This window comes from Notolepis coatsorum (genome assembly GCF_963971535.1).
Source record: "Notolepis coatsorum genome assembly, chromosome: 1".
Taxonomy (NCBI): Eukaryota; Metazoa; Chordata; class Actinopteri; order Aulopiformes; family Paralepididae; genus Notolepis; species Notolepis coatsorum.
In genome coordinates this window covers 102,884,828-102,906,136 of record NC_140165.1, presented here as the reverse complement: position 1 = coordinate 102,906,136, position 21,309 = coordinate 102,884,828, and the positions used below count along the sequence as shown (strand labels likewise).

Here is a 21,309-nt window from a genome sequence, read left to right as displayed (position 1 = left end):
ATTACACTATTACACTATTACACACTATTACACTATTACACACTATTACACTATTACACACTATTACACACTATTACACTATTACACACTATTACACTATTAGACTATTACACTATTACACACTATTACACTATTACACACTATTACACTATTACACACTATTACACACTATTACACACTATTACACACTATTACACTATTACACTATTACACACTATTACACTATTACACACTATTACACTATTACACTATTACACACTATTACACACTATTACACACTATTACACTATTACACACTATTACACTATTACACTATTACACTATTACACACTATTACACTATTACACTCTATTACACTATTACACTATTACACACTATTACACTATTACACACTATTACACACTATTACACTATTACACACTATTACACTATTACACACTATTACACTATTACACTCTATTACACTCTATTACACTATTACACACTATTACACTATTACACACTATTACACTATTACACTATTACACACTATTACACTATTACACCGAGTACAATGGCACAATCCGCAAGTCTCTACGACAAACGGTTCAAGAGATTCACTGAGGGGGTGTGGCCTAAGGGGGCGTGGTCTAAGGATCGGGGGAGTGGTCAACATCGACCAATGAAAGGTGGTCAACATCGACCAATGGCACAATCCGCAAGTCTCTACGACAAACGGTTCAAGAGATACACTGAGGGGGTGTGGCCTAAGGGGGTGTGGTCTAAGGATCGGGGGAGTGGTCAACATCGACCAATGAAAGGTGGTCAACATCGACCAATGGCACAATCCGCAAGTCTCTACGACAAACGGTTCAAGAGATACACTGAGGGGGTGTGGCCTAAGGGGGCGTGGTCTAAGGATCGGGGGAGTGGTCAACATCGACCAATGAAAGGTGGTCAACATCGACCAATGGCACAATCCGCAAGTCTCTACGACAAACGGTTCAAGAGATACACTGAGGGGGTGTGGCCTAAGGGGGCGTGGTCTAAGTATCGGGGGAGTGGTCAACATCGACCAATGAAAGGTGGTCAACATGGACCAATGAAAAATGAAAGAGGATATCCCTACTGAGTACAATGGCACAATCCGCAAGACAGAGGGCGCTGTCCAGCAATTCAGTACTGCAACACAGTGATGGGCAATGATGGGTTAAAGTGGATGAGGTCATTGGCAGCTCAGCCACGAGCCACACAGCTGTTAGGCTGAACCAATCATGAGTGAGCCACGAGCCACACAGGTGACGCAATCACTATGACTTGCATTTTCTATCCAATGCATTTCTATGGAGGCAGATGCATGACTGCATTGTCACGTTGATTAAAAGAAAACTATAAGAGATGAAGCGCTGTGACGCGCACAGGAGCACTACAACGAGTAGGCGAAGGGTTGTGTGCGATATTGTGGCATTCGTGCGATATTGTGGCACTCCTTCGGCGATCGGAACAGAAGGGTAAAAAAGAGTGTGAAAAAAGAGATTCCTAGAGTGCGATTGCATGGCGGTCAATGGAGAGGAGAACCTTCAAACAAATGGTCGTCAGTTGAGATATAAATGTCCAATTCCATTTATTTTTTATCTTTTGTGAGCGGGCTGACAGCCGTGTCATCGTTTTGATGTGTTTGTTTTATTTCTACGTCCAAAATTGAGATCACACTCGCAATTCACCCAAGGTAGTGGAAAAAAGATTATTTCAGCTCTCGCACTCTAAATTGCAATGCATTTCCAATGGGACCGAAATGTTACCGTTTAAAGTCGATTCGTAGCCAGACGGTGCGGTGAAACTTTACGAGTTCGAATACCGCTGTTGCCATAGGCAGGCCGGTCGTTTTGATACCTTTCACGTGTATGGGGCGCGAACGCTCTGGCACGAGTGGTGTTGGCAAAATCGGTGGAATAAAGAAAGAAAGAATAAAAAGAGTAACAAGAACAACAGTGTGGGTGGCAACCTGGCTTCGCCAGGTCACCCACACTAATAATAATAACTGTATATATAGCACCTTTCATACATGGATTGCAGCTCAAAGTGCTTCACAGCAAATAGCATAAAATGAACATAGGCATAGAATTAGCATACAGTTGACAATGCATAAAGTGCAGACATAAGAATAGGTATAAAAAGACAATAGAAGTAGTGCAACATAGTAAGTGCAGACATAAGAATAGGCATAAAATAAGTACAGTGTTACTCGAAAACATGTGAGCCCCCCGGAACAGCCAGTCCCCCAAACACCCCATGTGTTTACAAATACTGACCTGTCCTGGGAAACAGGAAGAACATTATGCAAATTCTTAAAAAGGGGCGGGATTCCCCTTCAAGCTGACTGGGTGTTGAAGAGGTGGCATTACTCACATAGACCAATCGATGCACGGCTCTCGGTGAAGTCAGGAGTCCTCGAACGCGCTCCTCGACCTCCTCCAACACACACACAGAGGCTGGCCGGGAACTGTCAAATCACAGAGGGGTACGAATTATAAAAGAAAAAAGAGAAGAAAATAAATCTGTTATTACAGTGAATTAAAACCAATAAAGAGTAAAACAAAGAATGAAAACTGAAAAGAAAATAAATTACCTGAATCAGCTTTTGTCTTTGGCATACAGAGAGTGAAGTAGAGAGTGAGACTGCTGAACTGTTCATCGCAGTTCATCACTGCCGTGCCTCTGCACACTGCACCTTAGCTCTTTATGGCACCTATGACACTTCTCTCTCAATCAGTGAATTCAATTAGTTTTATTGAATTAGACTCGTTTTTATTTGAATTATGAAGGAGAGCCCCGTTGGAACGAGCAGCGGGTGATGAGAAGTACTTGCTAGTGACGGGTTATCCTAGAAGTATCAGCGATAGTGAGAGAGAGAAGTAGGATTGACCATGTGTCAGACCATATATGGAAAGTTTGATTGATTGTAGCCACGCCCCTTTTTGGAGCCTTCTGATTGGTCGAGAGGTTTAAGGGGGCGGGACTTAGGGTAGGTTATTTTGAGATGATTTATGACCCCCTAGGGCAGGGGTGGCCAACCCGCGGCTCTTTGCCCATCAATGTGCGGCTCTTTTTTTAATTTTTTTTTTTTTTTACCTTTTTTTTTTATGTCACTCATTCCATAAGGACGTAGAATAAACATTTACAATTTTTTTTTAATGGTCCATTTGCATGTTCTTGGTATCTGAATCTAGGGACATATATGGATCAGTGTCAGAAATAGTGTGTCTGTTACTAGGCTTGAGTAAATTGTAATGAACCAAAGGAGAATATCAATTCTATTTAAAAAAAATGATCTTTGACTGTGAATAACACCATGCTAAAATTGACCAAACCTGAAAAATCTAAGCAAATGAATAAAGGGAAGATGATTAAACAGAAGGTTTTGTAGATACAGTACTGAATTCTGCCATCTTTTTTATAATGTAAATGTCTCCACCATTTTTCATCATATTGCAACACCGTTTTTTGCAAGACGTTCACAGAAAGGTAGAGAAACTAACTGCGTTCCGTTTTATGGCAATAACGTTCAGGTTTGTGGGAGATAATCCCAAAAAATAAGAGAAATTAAAAAGTAAATTCAGAAGTCAGATGATTGACAGGGGCTGGTGTGAGCTGGGTAGGGTAGTTTTTCTAAATTTGAAAGCCCTGAGTCTCTTCCTTCAAAAGACTACACTCACTTTTGGATGTGCCACATCCTCCTGTCAATATGCGCCGGTTTCCGACTCAATGCCCTGAGATTTCTATAATCTTATATTTCACTAATAACAGTTAAAATAATTGGTAAACAAACGTAATGCTGAAAATATACACTTTTACTGTATATCTCGGGCTTAAGAGGTTAACCCTGTGAGGCCCAAATTAAAAAGACATTAGCAACTTCAGAGGCCAGAGGGTGGGACATATAAACACATTTACTATCAAATAGCATTGTGAGGCTGAACAACAGGACCAATTGACTATACTGTGCTTAAAGGGGAACTATCTTATAAATGGCCTTTTTCAGTGTTTACCATTGTTTCTTAGCTATGTGGACTTATATTAATAGGATCTATGTCTCTAATTCTCATATTGGCGCATTCTTCCAATTCTCCTCTCACAATATTCACCCTCACTGAACTGAGTCATCTGAAAATGTGCTGTGATGTCAGAGATTTCCCAGCTGCATAATAATGTGGCAGTTGATGTGGCAGTTGGCACCAGGCCACACAGTGGTTGGAGCCCAGCCTCAAAACGGCTTAAGATCTTGAGTTAGAAAAATGCGGTTTTTAGTACTTGATTAGAAATACAAAACAATGCATTTTTTTAGAAAAAAACCTAGGTGTTCCATAGACTCACGGGAATTGTGTAAAAGTGCCCAAATAGTGAAAGAAATAGTAAAACAGTTCCCCTTTAACATTTTTTAAATAAACATTATTTTTTTAAATGGCTAAAAGTGATTTTGTAATTTTGCAACCGTGGGTCTCACACAGGGTACTTTTAACCCTGTGAGGCCCAAATAAAAAAGACATTAGCAACTTCAGAGGCCAGAGGGTGAGACCTATAAACACATGAAGGGTGCCGTGACTGAAATAAAAGGTTGAGAAACGCTGGTATATAGTGTGGCTCTTTGTGGTACCACAGTAATTTTTGTGGCTCTTAGTCTCTGACTGGTTGGCCACCCCTGCCCTAGGGCTTATCTGATTGGTCGAGGATGTAAGGAGGCGGGACATCCGGTTTTGAGGGAGGGACATCCGGTTTCGGAAGGGGAGGGCCATCTGGTTACGGAAGGGGAGGAGTTTTCAGATTTCTTTCAAAATAAAAGTTTTATTTTTTTCCAAAAAAAGGCCTTCAAAATAAAAGATTCATTTTTTTTTTTTTTTTTTATTCAAAAGTTTTTTTTATTTTCAGATTGTATGTATTCCAAGGTTTTCAGAATATGTATTTCTGTATTCCAAAAGTCTTAAGAATATATCTTCACAATATGTTTTATGTGTATCTTCACAATATGTATTTCCAAGGTTTTTCAGAAAAATACAATATCTTCACAATATGTTTTATGTGTATCTTCAGAATATAGTTTCACAACAATCTTAAGAATAAATGTGTGTGGTTTAAGTTAAGAATATAGTTTTACAAGGTTGAATACGTTTTGTGTATTCCAAAGTCTTAAGAATTTGTGTATTCCAAATGCTAAATGTAAAATACAATGTGTGTTTTCTTCAGAAAGTGCATTTATTTCAAATGTGTGTGTGTTTTCTTAATGCCAAATGCTAAATGTAAAATACAATGTGTGTTTTCTTCAGAAAGTGCATTTATTTCAAATGTGTGTGTTTTCTTAATGCCAAATGCTAAATGTAAAATACAATGTGTGTATGAATCTATTATTCTTCAGAAAGTGCATTTATTTCAAATGTATGTGTGTATTTCTTAAGAAAGTGCATTTTCTTTCAAGTGATGTTTGTATCTTAAGAATACCCTCTCTCTGTCTGTTTGCTGTTGGTGTGTAGAAAGAATTCTCCCCTGCTCTGTGTGTCTCCACACTGTAGGCTGTCTCCTCTCTCAAATGTCTCTCAGTAGACTGAAATGAAACGCTGCAGGTTCTCTGAAAATTCTGATAGTGACAACCCCCGTAGCAGTCATAGGAGGCGGGAGAATGACTAGGGCCAAAAGCAGATTTATGACTCTGCGACTTCCCGTTTCTGTAGAAAAAACGGCCCCCCAAGGTGGGTGTATGTGTCTGTGTGTGTTTTCTTAATGCCAAATGCTAAATGTAAAATACAATTTCTGTATTCCAAATTACAAATGTAATGTGTCTAATGTGTTTAAGCAAATGTCTAAATAAAAGAAAATACTTTTGAATCAAAAAAAAAATAGTGATAACTTGTAACCACAATATGTATGTATGTATGTATGTATGTATGTATGTATGTATGTATGTATGTATGTATGTATGTATGTATGTATGTATGTATGTATGTATGTATGTATGTATGTATGTATGTATGTATGTATGTCTATATATTAGTTTCTTGGATAAAGATTTATTCACTTTAATTATTACACATATATTACACTATATATGATAGCTTAAAGAGTTGGGCTGAAAATATAAAGTACAGAAAATATCTATGTGTGTCTGTGGGTGTGTGTCTCTGTTCGGGGGTGCGAACAGGGCCCCCTCTTAGGTGCTAAAACACAGCATGGGGGGCGTTAAGATTAGGGGACATGCAAACTCAACACACATTTACAGGCAACATTCAAATGGTTTATATCTTTGTAACATGTACAAGTATTGTATTGTACAACATTTTACTCATAGCATATTTTTAGTTCACACAATGTTCACATGTTTTCACACATATTTTAAAAGATTTCCCCATAAACATGCATTTGTCCTAATAAACTAACCTACACTTTGATGAATATTGTTACACCGCTGACAGAGATGTATTATAATTATAATATGGATAAAAACGTCAACTAATTGACTAAATGTAAATGTTGTAATACCAACTATTAGACAGTTTGGGTGGTGATTCTTATTTTCTTATTTCGTAAGACTAAAACTAAAATTAAGAGGTAACAGATCATAGAAAGACTCTAGTCTTGTTTACATCAGAGTCCCCCATTCTCTAATTCTAATTCTTAATGTTACATCCAGACATTTAGGACATACCAGATTACAAATACAGCACTGTTTGTGATAACTTGTAAGGGTCTATCTGTCCAAGCTGTTTTAACTGTTTCAATAGGGTATTTCAACCATCTTTAATTAAGACTTATTTCTGGATATAGATCACCTCAAGGCCTGAATGTCCATATACTGTAGCATTGGTAAGCCTGCATTTTTAGGTCAACTTCCCCTTACCAACATGCACATCTAACCCCCATTTAATGTCACAGTACCCTTAAATAGCACAGAGTGTGGGGAAAAGGCCTTATTCAAAATAAAAAACTTTGAAACTGTACACCATTCACCACCCTAGCTGATTTTAAAGTTCCAAATTAAGGACATTTAAAGAATGAGAGGGGCTAATGTCCCTGCATCATTGCATAACGTGGTGTTATATTTTATATTTATGGCCTGACCATCTCCCCCATACCAACATCCTGCAGTTCATTAACTTCCTTCCTCTTTTTTACCCCCAATGTTTTTTGTATTATTCACATTAATTATTACACATATATTACACTATATATGATAGCTTAGACTTGGGCTGAAAATATAAAGTGCTGTAAATATCTGTCTTTTTGAGGATCTGTGTCTCTGTTCGAGGGGGTATGTGTGTAGGGGCCCTGTTAGGTGTCAAAACGCTGCAAGGGGGTGTGAAAGTTTAGGGAACAAACAACCTCTGTATATTTGCTTGTAATACTCTGCATTTTACTCTAAACAAAACTAATAAAGTCTGTATTACAACTAACTCTTTAAGTTTCAATAGTTTGGATTTAATACATAATTCGTTGGTATGTTCTCTTGAATCTACATTGTGAACTATTCTTACTGCTCTCTTCTGTAATATAAATAAGGGCTTTATGTTGCTTTCATACGTTGCCCCACAGTAACTCAAATATGCTAGGATGAGTGAACAATATAATATTCGCATAGAATTATAATCAAGCACATTCTTTGCCTTGTTCAAAACAAAACACTCTTGGCTACCTTATTTTTTATGTACATTATATGAGGTTTCCATGTCAATTTCTCATCCAACATAACACCCAGCATTTTTTAACTCAGATACTCTTACAATATTAACTCTGTCTATACATAAAGCCACATTGTACTTCTTTCGATTAGTAAATATCATACATTTCGTTTTTCCAAATTTAGGGATAGCTTATTGTTATTAAACCATATCTTAAGTTTACACATTTCATTTACAATGTCATCTGCAAATTTTTTAAGGTATTTTCCTGAACTGAAGAAATTTGTATCGACAGCAAATAAAACAAATTGCAATATGTTTGACACTTCACATATATCATTAATATATAAAATAAAAAGTTTGGGCCCCAGGACCGAACCTCGAGGGTCACCACATTCAATATTCATACATTCAGATGTGTAACCAGAGAGTTGTACATATTGCAGGATATTTTCAAGATAGCTACTTAAACAGTTCATCGCCACCCCGCTCACACCGCATGTTTGTAATTTAGAAATTAAAATGTGATGATCAATCGTATCAAATGCTTTTTTTTAAGTCAATAAACACCCCTATTGTGTAATTCCTCTCATCTACGGTTGTGGTTATTTCTTCATATATATTCATTAAGGCTAAGGCTGTTGATCGATATGCCCTGAATCCATACTGACTCTCAATCAGTAGGTTATTCTTTTCAATAAAACGATCTAAGAATCAAGAATCTTGGAAAATTGTGAAAGCAAAGACACTGGTCTGTAGTTGGTAAAGCTGTGTTTGTCCCCATATTTAAATAGAGGAATAATGTAGTGAATTAATAGAATTTTCCCACAGGGATGAGGTTTATCTTATCTAAGTGTGCTAGTGTTTAATAATGTATAGGGACATAGTGTGTAATAGTGTAATATTGTCATAGTGTAATAGTGTGTAATACTGCAATAGTTTAATACATTATTTTGTTTTATTTCCTCAAACAGACATGTTCATGTAACTTGCATCAATCCGATCATACTTATAATCTATACCCTTAATTTCAGTCACCTTTCAGCCAACTGAGTTGAAGATTTGTAGCTTGGTCCTGAGTTTTTTTTTTTACCTACCAGATCATCTGTAGCAGGCTAAATATGAATAAAACACAATGAAAGCCAGGTCAAGAGGCTAAAAGTGAGGTTGGGTTTCTTTTTCAGAAACAAATTGTGCTTTTTTTCTATGATTGTCAAGGATAAACATAAATTATAGACATCTAAAATCATGAAACAGGTCGATTTTTAGTAGATTTAATCAATAGTCAGAAGGATAATGCTATTTTAGTCAAGGGTTGAGATATATCACCCCCTTGACACATCCCTATTTTGTAAGACAAGCAGTTTGATGTTGTAATTTCAGTGATTAGGCTCGTTTGCCTGTATACATTTTTATCAATCTGCTTTTGGTGTATTTTTTAGGTGTTTGGTTATGTTTCATCTGTCATTTTGAACAGGTCTAGCTAAAAGAGGGGATTTATGATCTCAAATGACTAAGGTTTACCAATTGTCATGCATGAATTTCAACTCTAACGTGTTACATAAGTAAAACAGACTATTTGCAAAACAACATTGTTCTAAACAGTGTATCTACTATATACAGTGTGTATTTATATTTTAGCTAAATGTAAAAAAACATGAGAACACAATCCTAGTGAATTCTGAATTTGATGTTTATTGGTTGAATGTCAAGGATAAACATAAATTATAAACATCTAAAACCATGAAACTGACCGATACACTTAAAACAGACATGTCAACCTAGTTTTTTTTACCTGTTTGCATAATGATAAGGTAAAAAACAAAGTGCTTCAATACAAATGTATTTTTTTTTAAGTTTAGTAATATCAAGCCCCAAATGTATTTTCTTTAACCTGTTCTAAGGTACATTATACAACTCATTGCTGAATTACTTTGCAGTGTTTCGTTTTTTAGCCCCCCAGAGTTTTATGCTCTCAATATTATGGATATGCATTAAATCCTACACACGATAGGAAATATTCAAACAGCTCAAAGATGATGGTTCTAAGGTAAATACATTTTAACTCACTCACCATAGTTAGTGTATAGTATGGCTAACATGTATGAAAGTTGTTGATACAATATTATAATTCATAACAATTTTGCAGAAAAAAAGCTAAATGCACTGTATTACCGGCGAGGTTGTTTGATTTTTGTCCCGATGATTGAAGGAAATTCATTTTAAGAACTATTTAGCATGAAATATCTTAAAACAAAGATGCATTATAACCATGAAAATAATACAATGTTAGGTTTTACCGTGATTATAATGTTCACAGATAGGAATGTATCCTGGATACATTCAGTAACATCAGTAACCCTGAACAGACTTGTGAAGTTAGAGATAGGAATGTATTATTCACATTCAATTATCCAAATGTACTCTGTTTGAGTCAAATTTACTCTGTGAAATGTACTCTGCGAAATGTAAGGTGTAGCAAAAACAATTCATATTGTTTCAGTGATGGCCTGGTTGATAGCTACATTGTCGACATGTCTTATTTTTTATTCTTATTTCGTTGTATAGTGAATCCAGGGGTATAGTGGAGCGATTATATTTTGTTTTTATAATATTTTATAATATCAAAGCATGTCTTATGTTCTATAACATGTTCTTATATATCTATAAGTCTTATATAGAATGATGTAAAAAGAGTTCTACTAATATATTTCACTTAAAAAACATGTACAGAAAGATACATTTCCGACCCCCGGAGCCCTGTCGGAGTGTATACAGGTTCTGTACAGTATACCATATACAAATCCCATATGGTCTAGCGGTAAGGATGCCCTGCTTTCATCAGGGAGGCGCGGGTTCGACTCCTGCTATGGGAATAACACCTTTTTCTATACATAGCAAATGTGTTGGTATGCTTTATTGTAACTGTTTGACTGTTTTTAGTGCAACACTACTGTCACCAACATCTAAGAAGGGTCTAGGGTTATCTCCTCAACACTAGGTCGGAGATGCATTTAAGTCCTATCGATCGTTTTTCCATACCTTTGCAAGGATATGTATGACTGTGTTGCATTCATTTATTTTAAATTTGGTGGACTTTATGGTATTTTATAGCTTATTCATGATTGTGATACTTCTTATTGAATTGTTTAAAGAATATGTGTTTAACCCAAGGGGTGATTAATGTATTGTTGGACCTTACAAATATGATTTGATCCCAACAAGTGGTGACATTTCGAAGTCTTAAAGGGATCACATTCACATAGCTGAATATAGTTGCACAACTGGATAATATTTGTATTATTACTAGGATGAACTTAAAATCATTCAAAACAATTATTACATAACAATTATTACAATGAAGCGCAGTTGTGTATATTATAAATGTTTTTTATTAAAGAATATTACAAATCATGCTGCAACTTTTTTATCAATAATATAAGCGTGCATAACATCAATAATGTGATTAATATCTAAAGTTTCTAAACACTTATGATTTTGCAGCTTAAAAGCCGTAACATCCACTATTACGGTGTATAAACATAACAGGTGTGCTCTGTTAAAATGCCCATTCATATGATCTAAAATAGTAACTAAGCCGTTTTCAGATAGAAGACTTTCATCCTCTGAGAGTGTCTCTATCATATATTGCCAATTATTTAACAAGCCTTTCTCTCTCACCAGCTTCAACATATTTTCAAAAAGCCTTAAGCGCAGGCTATTGACATTCCCGTTTACAGTGTACAAGTGGGCATCGTTGACTTTATTAGCTATAGCATGCTTTAAAAGCAATGCGATATCATAGTTTATAGAGCTCGTAATACAGCTGGTAGTCCTACTGAAGAAATTCCCCATTTCCTATGCTACGATCCTGATACTTTAAACAACAGTTGGTACTTCAAAGTTTCTGTCAAGGACTGTAACTGTCAAAAAGATTGTGTGGGTGTGTATGTCTAGGTGGATGTATTTCTGTTTGGGGGTGGGGATGAAGCTGCGGACGGGTCTGTATGGCACTATAGATGTGTAGGATAGAAACCTATATATTTAGAGAGTTCCCTCTTAGAGAGACCCTAGAAAGAAAAATGGCGAGCAGCCTAGCTATATCTACTATACGCACGTCAGCCCTCGTAGCGCATTTTAAGGCTGAGTTACTTGCACCATCCAAATTTGGTAGCGTGTTTTATAAAGAGATATGGCCCCTCAGGGATGGGGTCCTCGGATTCTGTTATGATGTTAAATTTGAGAGAGTTGTCTTCTACAAGACCTCCTTGGAGAATTTCCAGGGTGTTGGAAGAAGATCTGAGATAGACCTATCGGAGACGGAATTTTGAAAAATGAAAAAAGATTCGTATGAGGCTATGGATGGATTAGTGGGTAGAACGCTTAAGGACGGGCATATATTCACCCTGGTAATAAGCTCAATAGACTACGGGTATGTGTATTACGGGCGGATATCTATAAAAAGTACTCTGGCTTTTGGTGTAGAGACTAATCTAACCATCTTCTCAAGGTTCCTTAATACAAGTCATGAGTATATCCTTTTCTCAGTACCGGTAACGGCCTGGTTAGAATGTCTTCGGACTTGCGGATTGGTTACTAACGCAGGGGTTAAGGTGAGGACAGACCTGGTTCATTTAAAAAGACGTCTATTCCCATACACCGAATCAGAGGAGATGGAGTGCGATTGACCCTCAGCGAAGGGGCGGAGGATGGGGCGTGTCAAGCCTAAATCCTCCTTTAAAAAGACTTACAGCGCATTTTGTACTTTTAGATAGCAATCATGGCTTTGTATGTGACACATGAGACTGATCCTGCTAACTCTGCATTGGATACACTAGATAGCCTGTCTCCACTATACACGCCTGACGATGTTGAGACACTACCCGCTGGCGGTTATAGATTCGGTGGCCCTACTTCAAAGCGATCAAACTTTGCTTGGTATGAGGCTGATCCTTCTAAGCGTGCCTCGGATACACTATATAGCCTGTTTCCACTATACGTTCCAAACGAGGAAATTAAGACATTACCCGTAACTATGTTTGGTTCAACTATAACTCCTTCATTGCAAAGCCTCCTAGACACCCCTAGGACTAGTTACAGCCCTCTTTCAACGATTTGCGGGACTTCATCGCCGGATTCACCACCGTCAAACCTCGTCAGGTGGATGGATTCCCCTCCTCGTAATAGCCCCTGGTACACGGGTCCTTGGGAGACTTCGTCGCCGGATTCATCACAGCCAACCCCCTTCATGCGTATGGATGTCCCTCCTAATAGCCCCCGGTACATCCCTCCTGCATCAGAATCTGATGTATTCCACCCTGACCCCGAAGAAACACCTATCGTTGATGTAACCAACATAGCATCAGCACTGCCATCCCCAACCGGGGGTACGGTTAAGAGACTGTGTCCTACTAGAAGAAAAACCCTCCAATTCCCAATCGCAGTAGCTACTCTTAGAGCCTTAGTGACAGCCGCGGAGCTGTCGGGAGAATTGTACATCGATGGGTAACCGGGAATGTCAATAGCCTGCGCTTAAGGCTTTTTGAAAATATGTTGAAGCTGGTGAGAGAGAAAGGCTTGTTAAATAATTGGCAATATATGATAGAGACACTCTCAGAGGATGAAAGTCTTCTATCTGAAAACGGCTTAGTTACTATTTTAGATCATATGAATGGGCATTTTAACAGAGCACACCTGTTATGTTTATACACCGTAATAGTGGATGTTACGGCTTTTAAGCTGAAAAATCATAAGTGTTTAGAAACTTTAGATATTAATCACATTATTGATGTTATGCACGCTTATATTATTGATAAAAAAGGTTGCAGCATGATTTGTAATATTCTTTAATAAAAAACATTTATAATATACACAACTGCGCTTCATTGTAATAATTGTTATGTAATAATTGTTTTGAATGATTTTAAGTTCATCCTAGTAATAATACAAATATTATCCAGTTGTGCAACTATATTCAGCTATGTGAATGTGATCCCTTTAAGACTTCGAAATGTCACCACTTGTTGGGATCAAATCATATTTGTAAGGTCCAACAATACATTAATCACCCCTTGGGTTAAACACATATTCTTTAAACAATTCAATAAGAAGTATCACAATCATGAATAAGCTATAAAATACCATAAAGTCCACCAAATTTATGAATGCAACACAGTCATACATATCCTTGCAAAGGTATGGAAAAACTATCGATAGGACTTAAATGCATCTCCGACCTAGTGTTGAGGAGATAACCCTAGACCCTTCTTAGATGTTGGTGACAGTAGTGTTGCACTAAAAACAGTCAAACAGTTACAATAAAACATACCAACACATTTGCTATGTATAGAAAAAGGTGTTATTCCCATAGCAGGAGTCGAACCCGCTCCTCCCTGATGAAAGCAGGGCATCCTTACCGCTAGACCATATGGGATTTGTATATCTTTTTACATCATTCTATATAAGACTTATAGATATATAAGAACATGTTATAGAACATAAGACATGCTTTGATATTATAAAATATTATAAAAACAAAATATAATCGCTCCACTATACCCCTGGATTCACTATACAATTAAATAAGAATAAAAAATAAGACATGTCGACAATGTAGCTATCAACCAGGCCATCACTGAAACAATATGAATTGTTTTTGCTACACCTTACATTTCGCAGAGTACATTTCACAGAGTAAATTTGACTCAAACAGAGTACATTTGGATAATTGAATGTGAATAATACATTCCTATCTCTAACTTCACAAGTCTGTTCAGGGTTACTGATGTTACTGAATGTATCCAGGATACATTCCTATCTGTGAACATTATAATCACGGTAAAACCTAACATTGTATTATTTTCATGGTTATAATGCATCTTTGTTTTAAGATATTTCATGCTAAATAGTTCTTAAAATGAATTTCCTTCAATCATCGGGACAAAAATCAAACAACCTCGCCGGTAATACAGTGCATTTAGCTTTTTTTCTGCAAAATTGTTATGAATTATAATATTGTATCAACAACTTTCATACATGTTAGCCATACTATACACTAACTATGGTGAGTGAGTTAAAATGTATTTACCTTAGAACCATCATCTTTGAGCTGTTTGAATATTTCCTATCGTGTGTAGGATTTAATGCATATCCATAATATTGAGAGCATAAAACTCTGGGGGGCTAAAAAACGAAACACTGCAAAGTAATTCAGCAATGAGTTGTATAATGTACCTTAGAACAGGTTAAAGAAAATACATTTGGGGCTTGATATTACTAAACTTCAAAAAAAATACATTTGCATTGAAGCACTTTGTTTTTTACCTTATCATTATGCAAACAGGTAAAAAACTAGGTTGACATGTCTGTTTTAAGTGTATCAGTCAGTTTCATGGTTTTAGATGTTTATAATTTATGTTTATCCTTGACATTCAACCAATAAACATCAAATTCAGAATTCACTAGGATTGTGTTCTCATGTTTTTTTACATTTAGCTAAAATATAAATACACACTGTCTATAGTAGATACACTGTTTAGAACAATGTTGTTTGCAAATAGTCTGTTTTACTTATGTAACACGTTAGAGTTGAAATTCATGCATGACAATTGGTAAACCTTAGTCATTTGAGATCATAAATCCCCTCTTTTAGCTACACCTGTTCGAAATGACAGATAAAACATAACCAAACACCTAAAAAATACACCAAAAGCAGATTGATAAAAAATGTATACAGGCAAACGAGCCTAATCACTGAAATTACAACATCAAACTGCTTGTCTTACAAAATAGGGATGTGTCATGGGGGTGATATATCTCAACCCTTGACTAAAATAGCATTATCCTTCTGACTATTGATTAAATCTACTAAAAATCTACCTGTTTCATGATTTTAGATGTCTATAATTTATGTTTATCCTTGACAATCATAGAAAAAAAGCACGATTTGTTTCTGAAAAAGAAACCCAACCTCACTTTTAGCCTCTTGACCTGGCTTTCAATGTGTTTTATTCACATTTAGCCTGCTACAGATGATCTGGTAGGTAAAAAAAAAAAACTCAGGACCAAGCTACAAATCTTCAACTCAGTTGGCTGAAAGGTGACTGAAATTAAGGGTATAGATTATAATAAGTATGATCGGATTGATGCAAGTTACATGAACATGTCTGTTTGAGGAAAAATAATGTATTAAACTATTGCAGTATTACACACTATTACACTATTACACACTATGTCCCTATACATTATTAAACACTAGCACACTTAGATAAGATAAACCTCATCCCTGTGGGAGAATTCTATTAATTCACTACATTATTCCTCTATTTAAATATGGGGACAAACACAGCTTTACCAACTACAGACCAGTGTCTTTGCTTTCACAATTTTCCAAGATTCTTGATTCAAGATTCTTAGATAGTTTTATTGAAAAGAATAACCTACTGAGTGAGAGTCATTATGGATTCAGGGCAAATCGATCTACAGCCTTAGCCTTAATGAATATATATGAAGAAATAACCACAACCTTAGATGAGAGGAATTACACCATAGGGGTGTTTATTGACTTAAAAAAAAGCATTTGATACGATTGATCATCACATTTTAATTTCTAAATTACAAACATACGGTGTGAGCGGGGGTGGCGATGAACTGGTTAAGTAGCTATCTTGAAAATAGACAACAATATGTACAACTCTCTGGTTACACATCTGAATGTATGAATATTGAATGTGGTGACCCTCGAGGTTCGGTCCTGGGGCCCATACTTTTTATTTTATATATTAATGATATATGTGAAGTGTCAAACATATTGCAATTAGTTTTATTTGCTGTCGATACAAATTTCTTCAGTTCAGGAAAATACCTTAAAAAATTTGCAGCTTACATTGTAAATGAAATGTGTAAATTTACGATATGGTTTAATAACAATAAGCTATCCCTAAATTTGGAAAAACGAAATGTATGATATTTACTAATCGAAAGAAGGACAATGTTGCATTATGTATTGACGAAGTTAATATTGTAAGAGTATCTGAGTTAAAAAATGCTGGGTGTTATGTTGGATGTGAAATTGACATGGAAACCTCATATAATGTACATAAAAAATAAGGTAGCCAAGAGTGTTTTGTTTTGAACAAGGCAAAGAATGTGCTTGATTATAATTCTATGCGAATATTATATTGTTCACTCATCCTAGCATATTTGAGTTACTGTGGGGTAACCCGTATGAAAGCAACATAAAGCCCTTATTTATATTACAGAAGAGAGCAGTAAGAATAGTTCACAATGTAGATTCAAGAGAACATACAAACGAATTATTTATTAAATCCAAACTATTGAAACTTAAAGAGTTAGCTGTAATACCGACTTTATTAGTTTTGTTTAGAGTAAAATGCAGAGTATTACAAGCAAATATACAGAGGTTGTTTGTTCCCTAAACTTTCACACCCCCTTGCAGCGTTTTGACACCTAACAGGGCCCCTACACACATACCCCCTCGAACAGAGACACAGATCCTCAAAAAGACAGATATTTACAGCACTTTATATTTTCAGCCCAAGTCTAAGCTATCATATATAGGGTAATATATGTGTAATAATTAATGTGAATAATACAAAAAATATTGGGGGTAAAAAAGAGGAAGGAAGTTAATGAACTGCAGGATGTTGGTATGGGGGAGATGGTCAGGCCATAAATATAAAATATAACACCACGTTATGCAATGATGCAGGGACATTAGCCCCTCTCATTCTTTAAATGTCCTTAATTTGGAACTTTAAAATCAGCTAGGGTGGTGAATGGTGTACAGTTTCAAAGTTTTTTATTTTGAATAAGGCCTTTTCCCCACACTCTGTGCTATTTCAGGGTACTGTGACATTAAATGGGGGTTAGATGTGCATGTTGGTAAGGGGAAGTTGACCTAAAAATGCAGGCTTACCCTTGCTACAGTGTATGGACATTCAGGCCTTGAGGTGATCTATATCCAGAAATAAGTCTTAATTAAAGATGGTTGAAATACCCTATTGAAACAGTTAAAACAGCTTGGACAGATAGACCCTTACAAGTTATCACAAACAGTGCTGTATTTGTAATCTGGTATGTCTTAAATGTCTGGATGTAACATTAAGAATTAGAATTAGAGAATGGGGGACTCTGATGTAAACAAGACTAGAGTCTTTCTATGGCATGTAACCTCTTAATTTTAGTTTTAGTCTTACGAAATAAGAAAATAAGAATCACCACCCAAACTGTCTAATAGTTGGTATTACAACATTTACATTTAGTCAATTAGTTGACGTTTTTATCCATATTATAATTATAATACATCTCTGTCAGCGGTGTAACAATATTCATCAAAGTGTAGGTTAGTTTATTAGGACAAATGCATGTTTATGGGGAAATCTTTTAAAATATGTGTGAAAACATGTGAACATTGTGTGAACTAAAAATATGCTATGAGTAAAATGTTGTACAATACAATACTTGTACATGTTACAAAGATATAAACCATTTGAATGTTGCCTGTAAATGTGTGTTGAGTTTGCATGTCCCCTAATCTTAACGCCCCCCATGCTGTGTTTTAGCACCTAAGAGGGGGCCCTGTTCGCACCCCCGAACAGAGACACACACCCACAGACACACATAGATCTTTTCTGTACTTTATATTTTCAGCCCAACTCTTTAAGCTATCATATATAGTGTAATATATGTGTAATAATTAAAGTGAATAAGTCTTTATCCAAGAAACTAATATATAGACATACATACATACATACATACATACATACATACATACATACATACATACATACATACATACATACATACATACATACATACATACATACATACATACATACATACATACATACATACATATTGTGGTTACAAGTTATAATTTTTTTTTTTTTAGATTCAAAAGTATTTTCTTTTATTTAGACTTTTGCTTAAACACATTAGACACATTACATTTGTAATTTGGAATACAGAAATTGTATTTTACATTTAGCATTTGGCATTAAGAAAACACACACAGACACATACACCCACCTTGGGGGGCCGTTTTTTCTACAGAAACGGGAAGTCGCAGAGTCATAAATCTGCTTTTTGCAGATGGTTTTGAGTCATCTCATTGGCCCTAGTCATTCTCCCGCCTCCTATGACTGCTACGGGGGTTGTCACTATCAGAATTTTCAGAGAACCTGCAGCGTTTCATTTCAGTCTACTGAGGGTGCGGTTACACCTTTCGTTTCATTTTCGTATCATTGTCATATGCGTTTCGCCGCGACGTCGTGCGCCTCGAGTCACACTTTCGTTTTTTTTTTCTTTTTTGTCACCCGAGCACACTGATGTAGTACACTGCCAAAGCAGTAGGTGGCAGTAGGTGGCAAACATGAAGGCAATTTCAACCAATCAGAACTTGAATGTGCCTGCAAAGCAAATGTCAACAAGGCGGCCACCATCTTTTGCCTAGTTACCCAATGCAGCAATTCTTTTTCAGCAAAGCCTAATAAAAGTGCAATAAACAAAACGGATACATTCACTGTGTGTTCTGCCTGTCATTTGTTGATGAAACAAAACTAACATCAACACAAGTGACCACCAAGAGCGGATAGTTTAGTCTAAAAAACGATCGGTAGCATTGTTAGCTGCATGCTAACGTCAATGGAATTTGCCATTATAACAGTATAGCATTGTGGCTAGAAGCTAACGTTAGCTCACGCTACTTAGCCAGCACCAAACTGATGATATCGGGAGCTATCAGTGGTTAGATAACATTAGAGACAACGCTGTGTGTATTAAACAAAGGTGGATAGATGACTGGGCCATTTTGTTTAATGCTTGTTAAGTTGAAAGAGGAGCTTTGAGCTAACAGGGTTTGATAGCTAACACTAGCTCATGTTATCCAGTGGCAGTGCCAATCGGTAATGCTAGCAGAATGAATGGATGTAAACTTTCTTTAACATATTGCATATGGGTACAATACAATACGGCTCAATACAAACAATTGTTAAGGGAATGCAGACTGTTGTAGCTTGGACTGGGGTCCTTATAACAATAACTTGACAACACATAGTAGCTGAAGCTATTTGGTTTGGGACAGCTCTCTGTCACCGGAAGGGCACGCAGATGGTATCTACTGCGCATGGGCGTTTTCGCAACAACGGCTCATGCAGACTACACGCTGTTGTCTGCGCGTTTTTTAGCGTTTCAAACACAATTTTGCGTTTCAGCCGTATCCACAAAAAAAACGCCAAAAAACGCATTTCTGTGTAATAGGGACATGAAACGTATTCAAAAACGTATAAAAAAATGCCACAAATACACTAGTCTAACCATGGCCTGAGAGACATTTGAGAGAGGAGACAGCCTACCTGTGTGGAGACACACAGAGCAGGGGAGAATTCTTTCTACACACCAACAGCAAACAGACAGAGAGAGGGTATTCTTAAGATACAAACATCACTTGGAAGAAAATGCACTTTCTTAAGAAATACACACATACATTTGAAATTAATGCACTTTCTGAAGAATAATAGATTCATACACACATTGTATTTTACATTTAGCATTTGGCATTAAGAAAACACACACATTTGAAATAAATGCACTTTCTGAAGAAAACACACATTGTATTTTACATTTAGCATTTGGCATTAAGAAAACACACACACATTTGAAATAAATGCACTTTCTGAAGAAAACACACATTGTATTTTACATTTAGCATTTGGAATACACAAATTCTTAAGACTTTGGAATACACAAAACGTATTCAACCTTGTAAAACTATATTCTTAACTTAAACCACACACATTTATTCTTAAGATTGTTGTGAAACTATATTCTGAAGATACACATAAAACATATTGTGAAGATATTGTATTTTTCTGAAAAACCTTGGAAATACATATTGTGAAGATACACATAAAACATATTGTGAAGATATATTCTTAAGACTTTTGGAATACAGAAATACATATTCTGAAAACCTTGGAATACATACAATCTGTAAATAAAAAAAACGTTTGAATCTAAAAAAAAATATTTGAATCTTTTATTTTGAAGGATTTTTTTTTTTTTGGAAAAAAAAATAAAACTTTTATTTTGAAAAAAATCTGAAAACTCCTCCCCTTCCGTAACCAGATGGCCCTCCCCTTCCGAAACCGGATGTCCCTCCCTCAAAACCGGATGTCCCGCCTCCTTACACCCTCGACCAATCAGAGAAGCCCTAGGGGGTCATAAATCATCTCAAAATAACCTACCCTAAGTCCCCCCCCTTAAACCTCTCGACCAATCAGAAGGCTCCAAAAGGGGCGTGGCTACAATAAATCAAACTTTCCATATATGGTCTGACACATGGTCAATCCTACTTCTCTCTCTATAGTGTGTGAGTAAGAGATACAGAACCGAAGGACTAACGTCTAGAGTTAACGAGACTAACGTCTAACGTTAGCGGGTTATAGTAGTTACTGTGTGCGGTGTATTAGTATGCTGCTAGCGGCTCCGTCTGACTTGAGTAGACTACCGGGCGCGCGGCGCTGAAGAACCGGTGGTATAGCCAGCCACGTTGCGTTAGTAGTACAACCGATATAGCAGGAGGGTGCATCCAGACCCAAAGCTTAGCTGTGTTTAGGGTAGCAACAGTATTAGCTCGCGCGACAGC

At 36.4% G+C, this 21,309-nt stretch overlaps 1 protein-coding gene across 1 annotated transcript in view; it reads right to left on the bottom strand.

The window, feature by feature from the left end:
• spata6l (spermatogenesis associated 6-like) overlaps positions 1-21,309 on the bottom strand; it is a gene marked incomplete at its 3' end in the record, with an annotated part of 98,084 nt that overhangs the window by 48,590 nt on the left and 28,185 nt on the right. Inside the window, exon 7 of the mRNA XM_084335119.1 lies at positions 2,389-2,482. Coding sequence (XP_084191245.1) covers positions 2,389-2,482 — 94 coding nt within the window. The remainder of the gene's footprint in view (positions 1-2,388; positions 2,483-21,309) is intronic.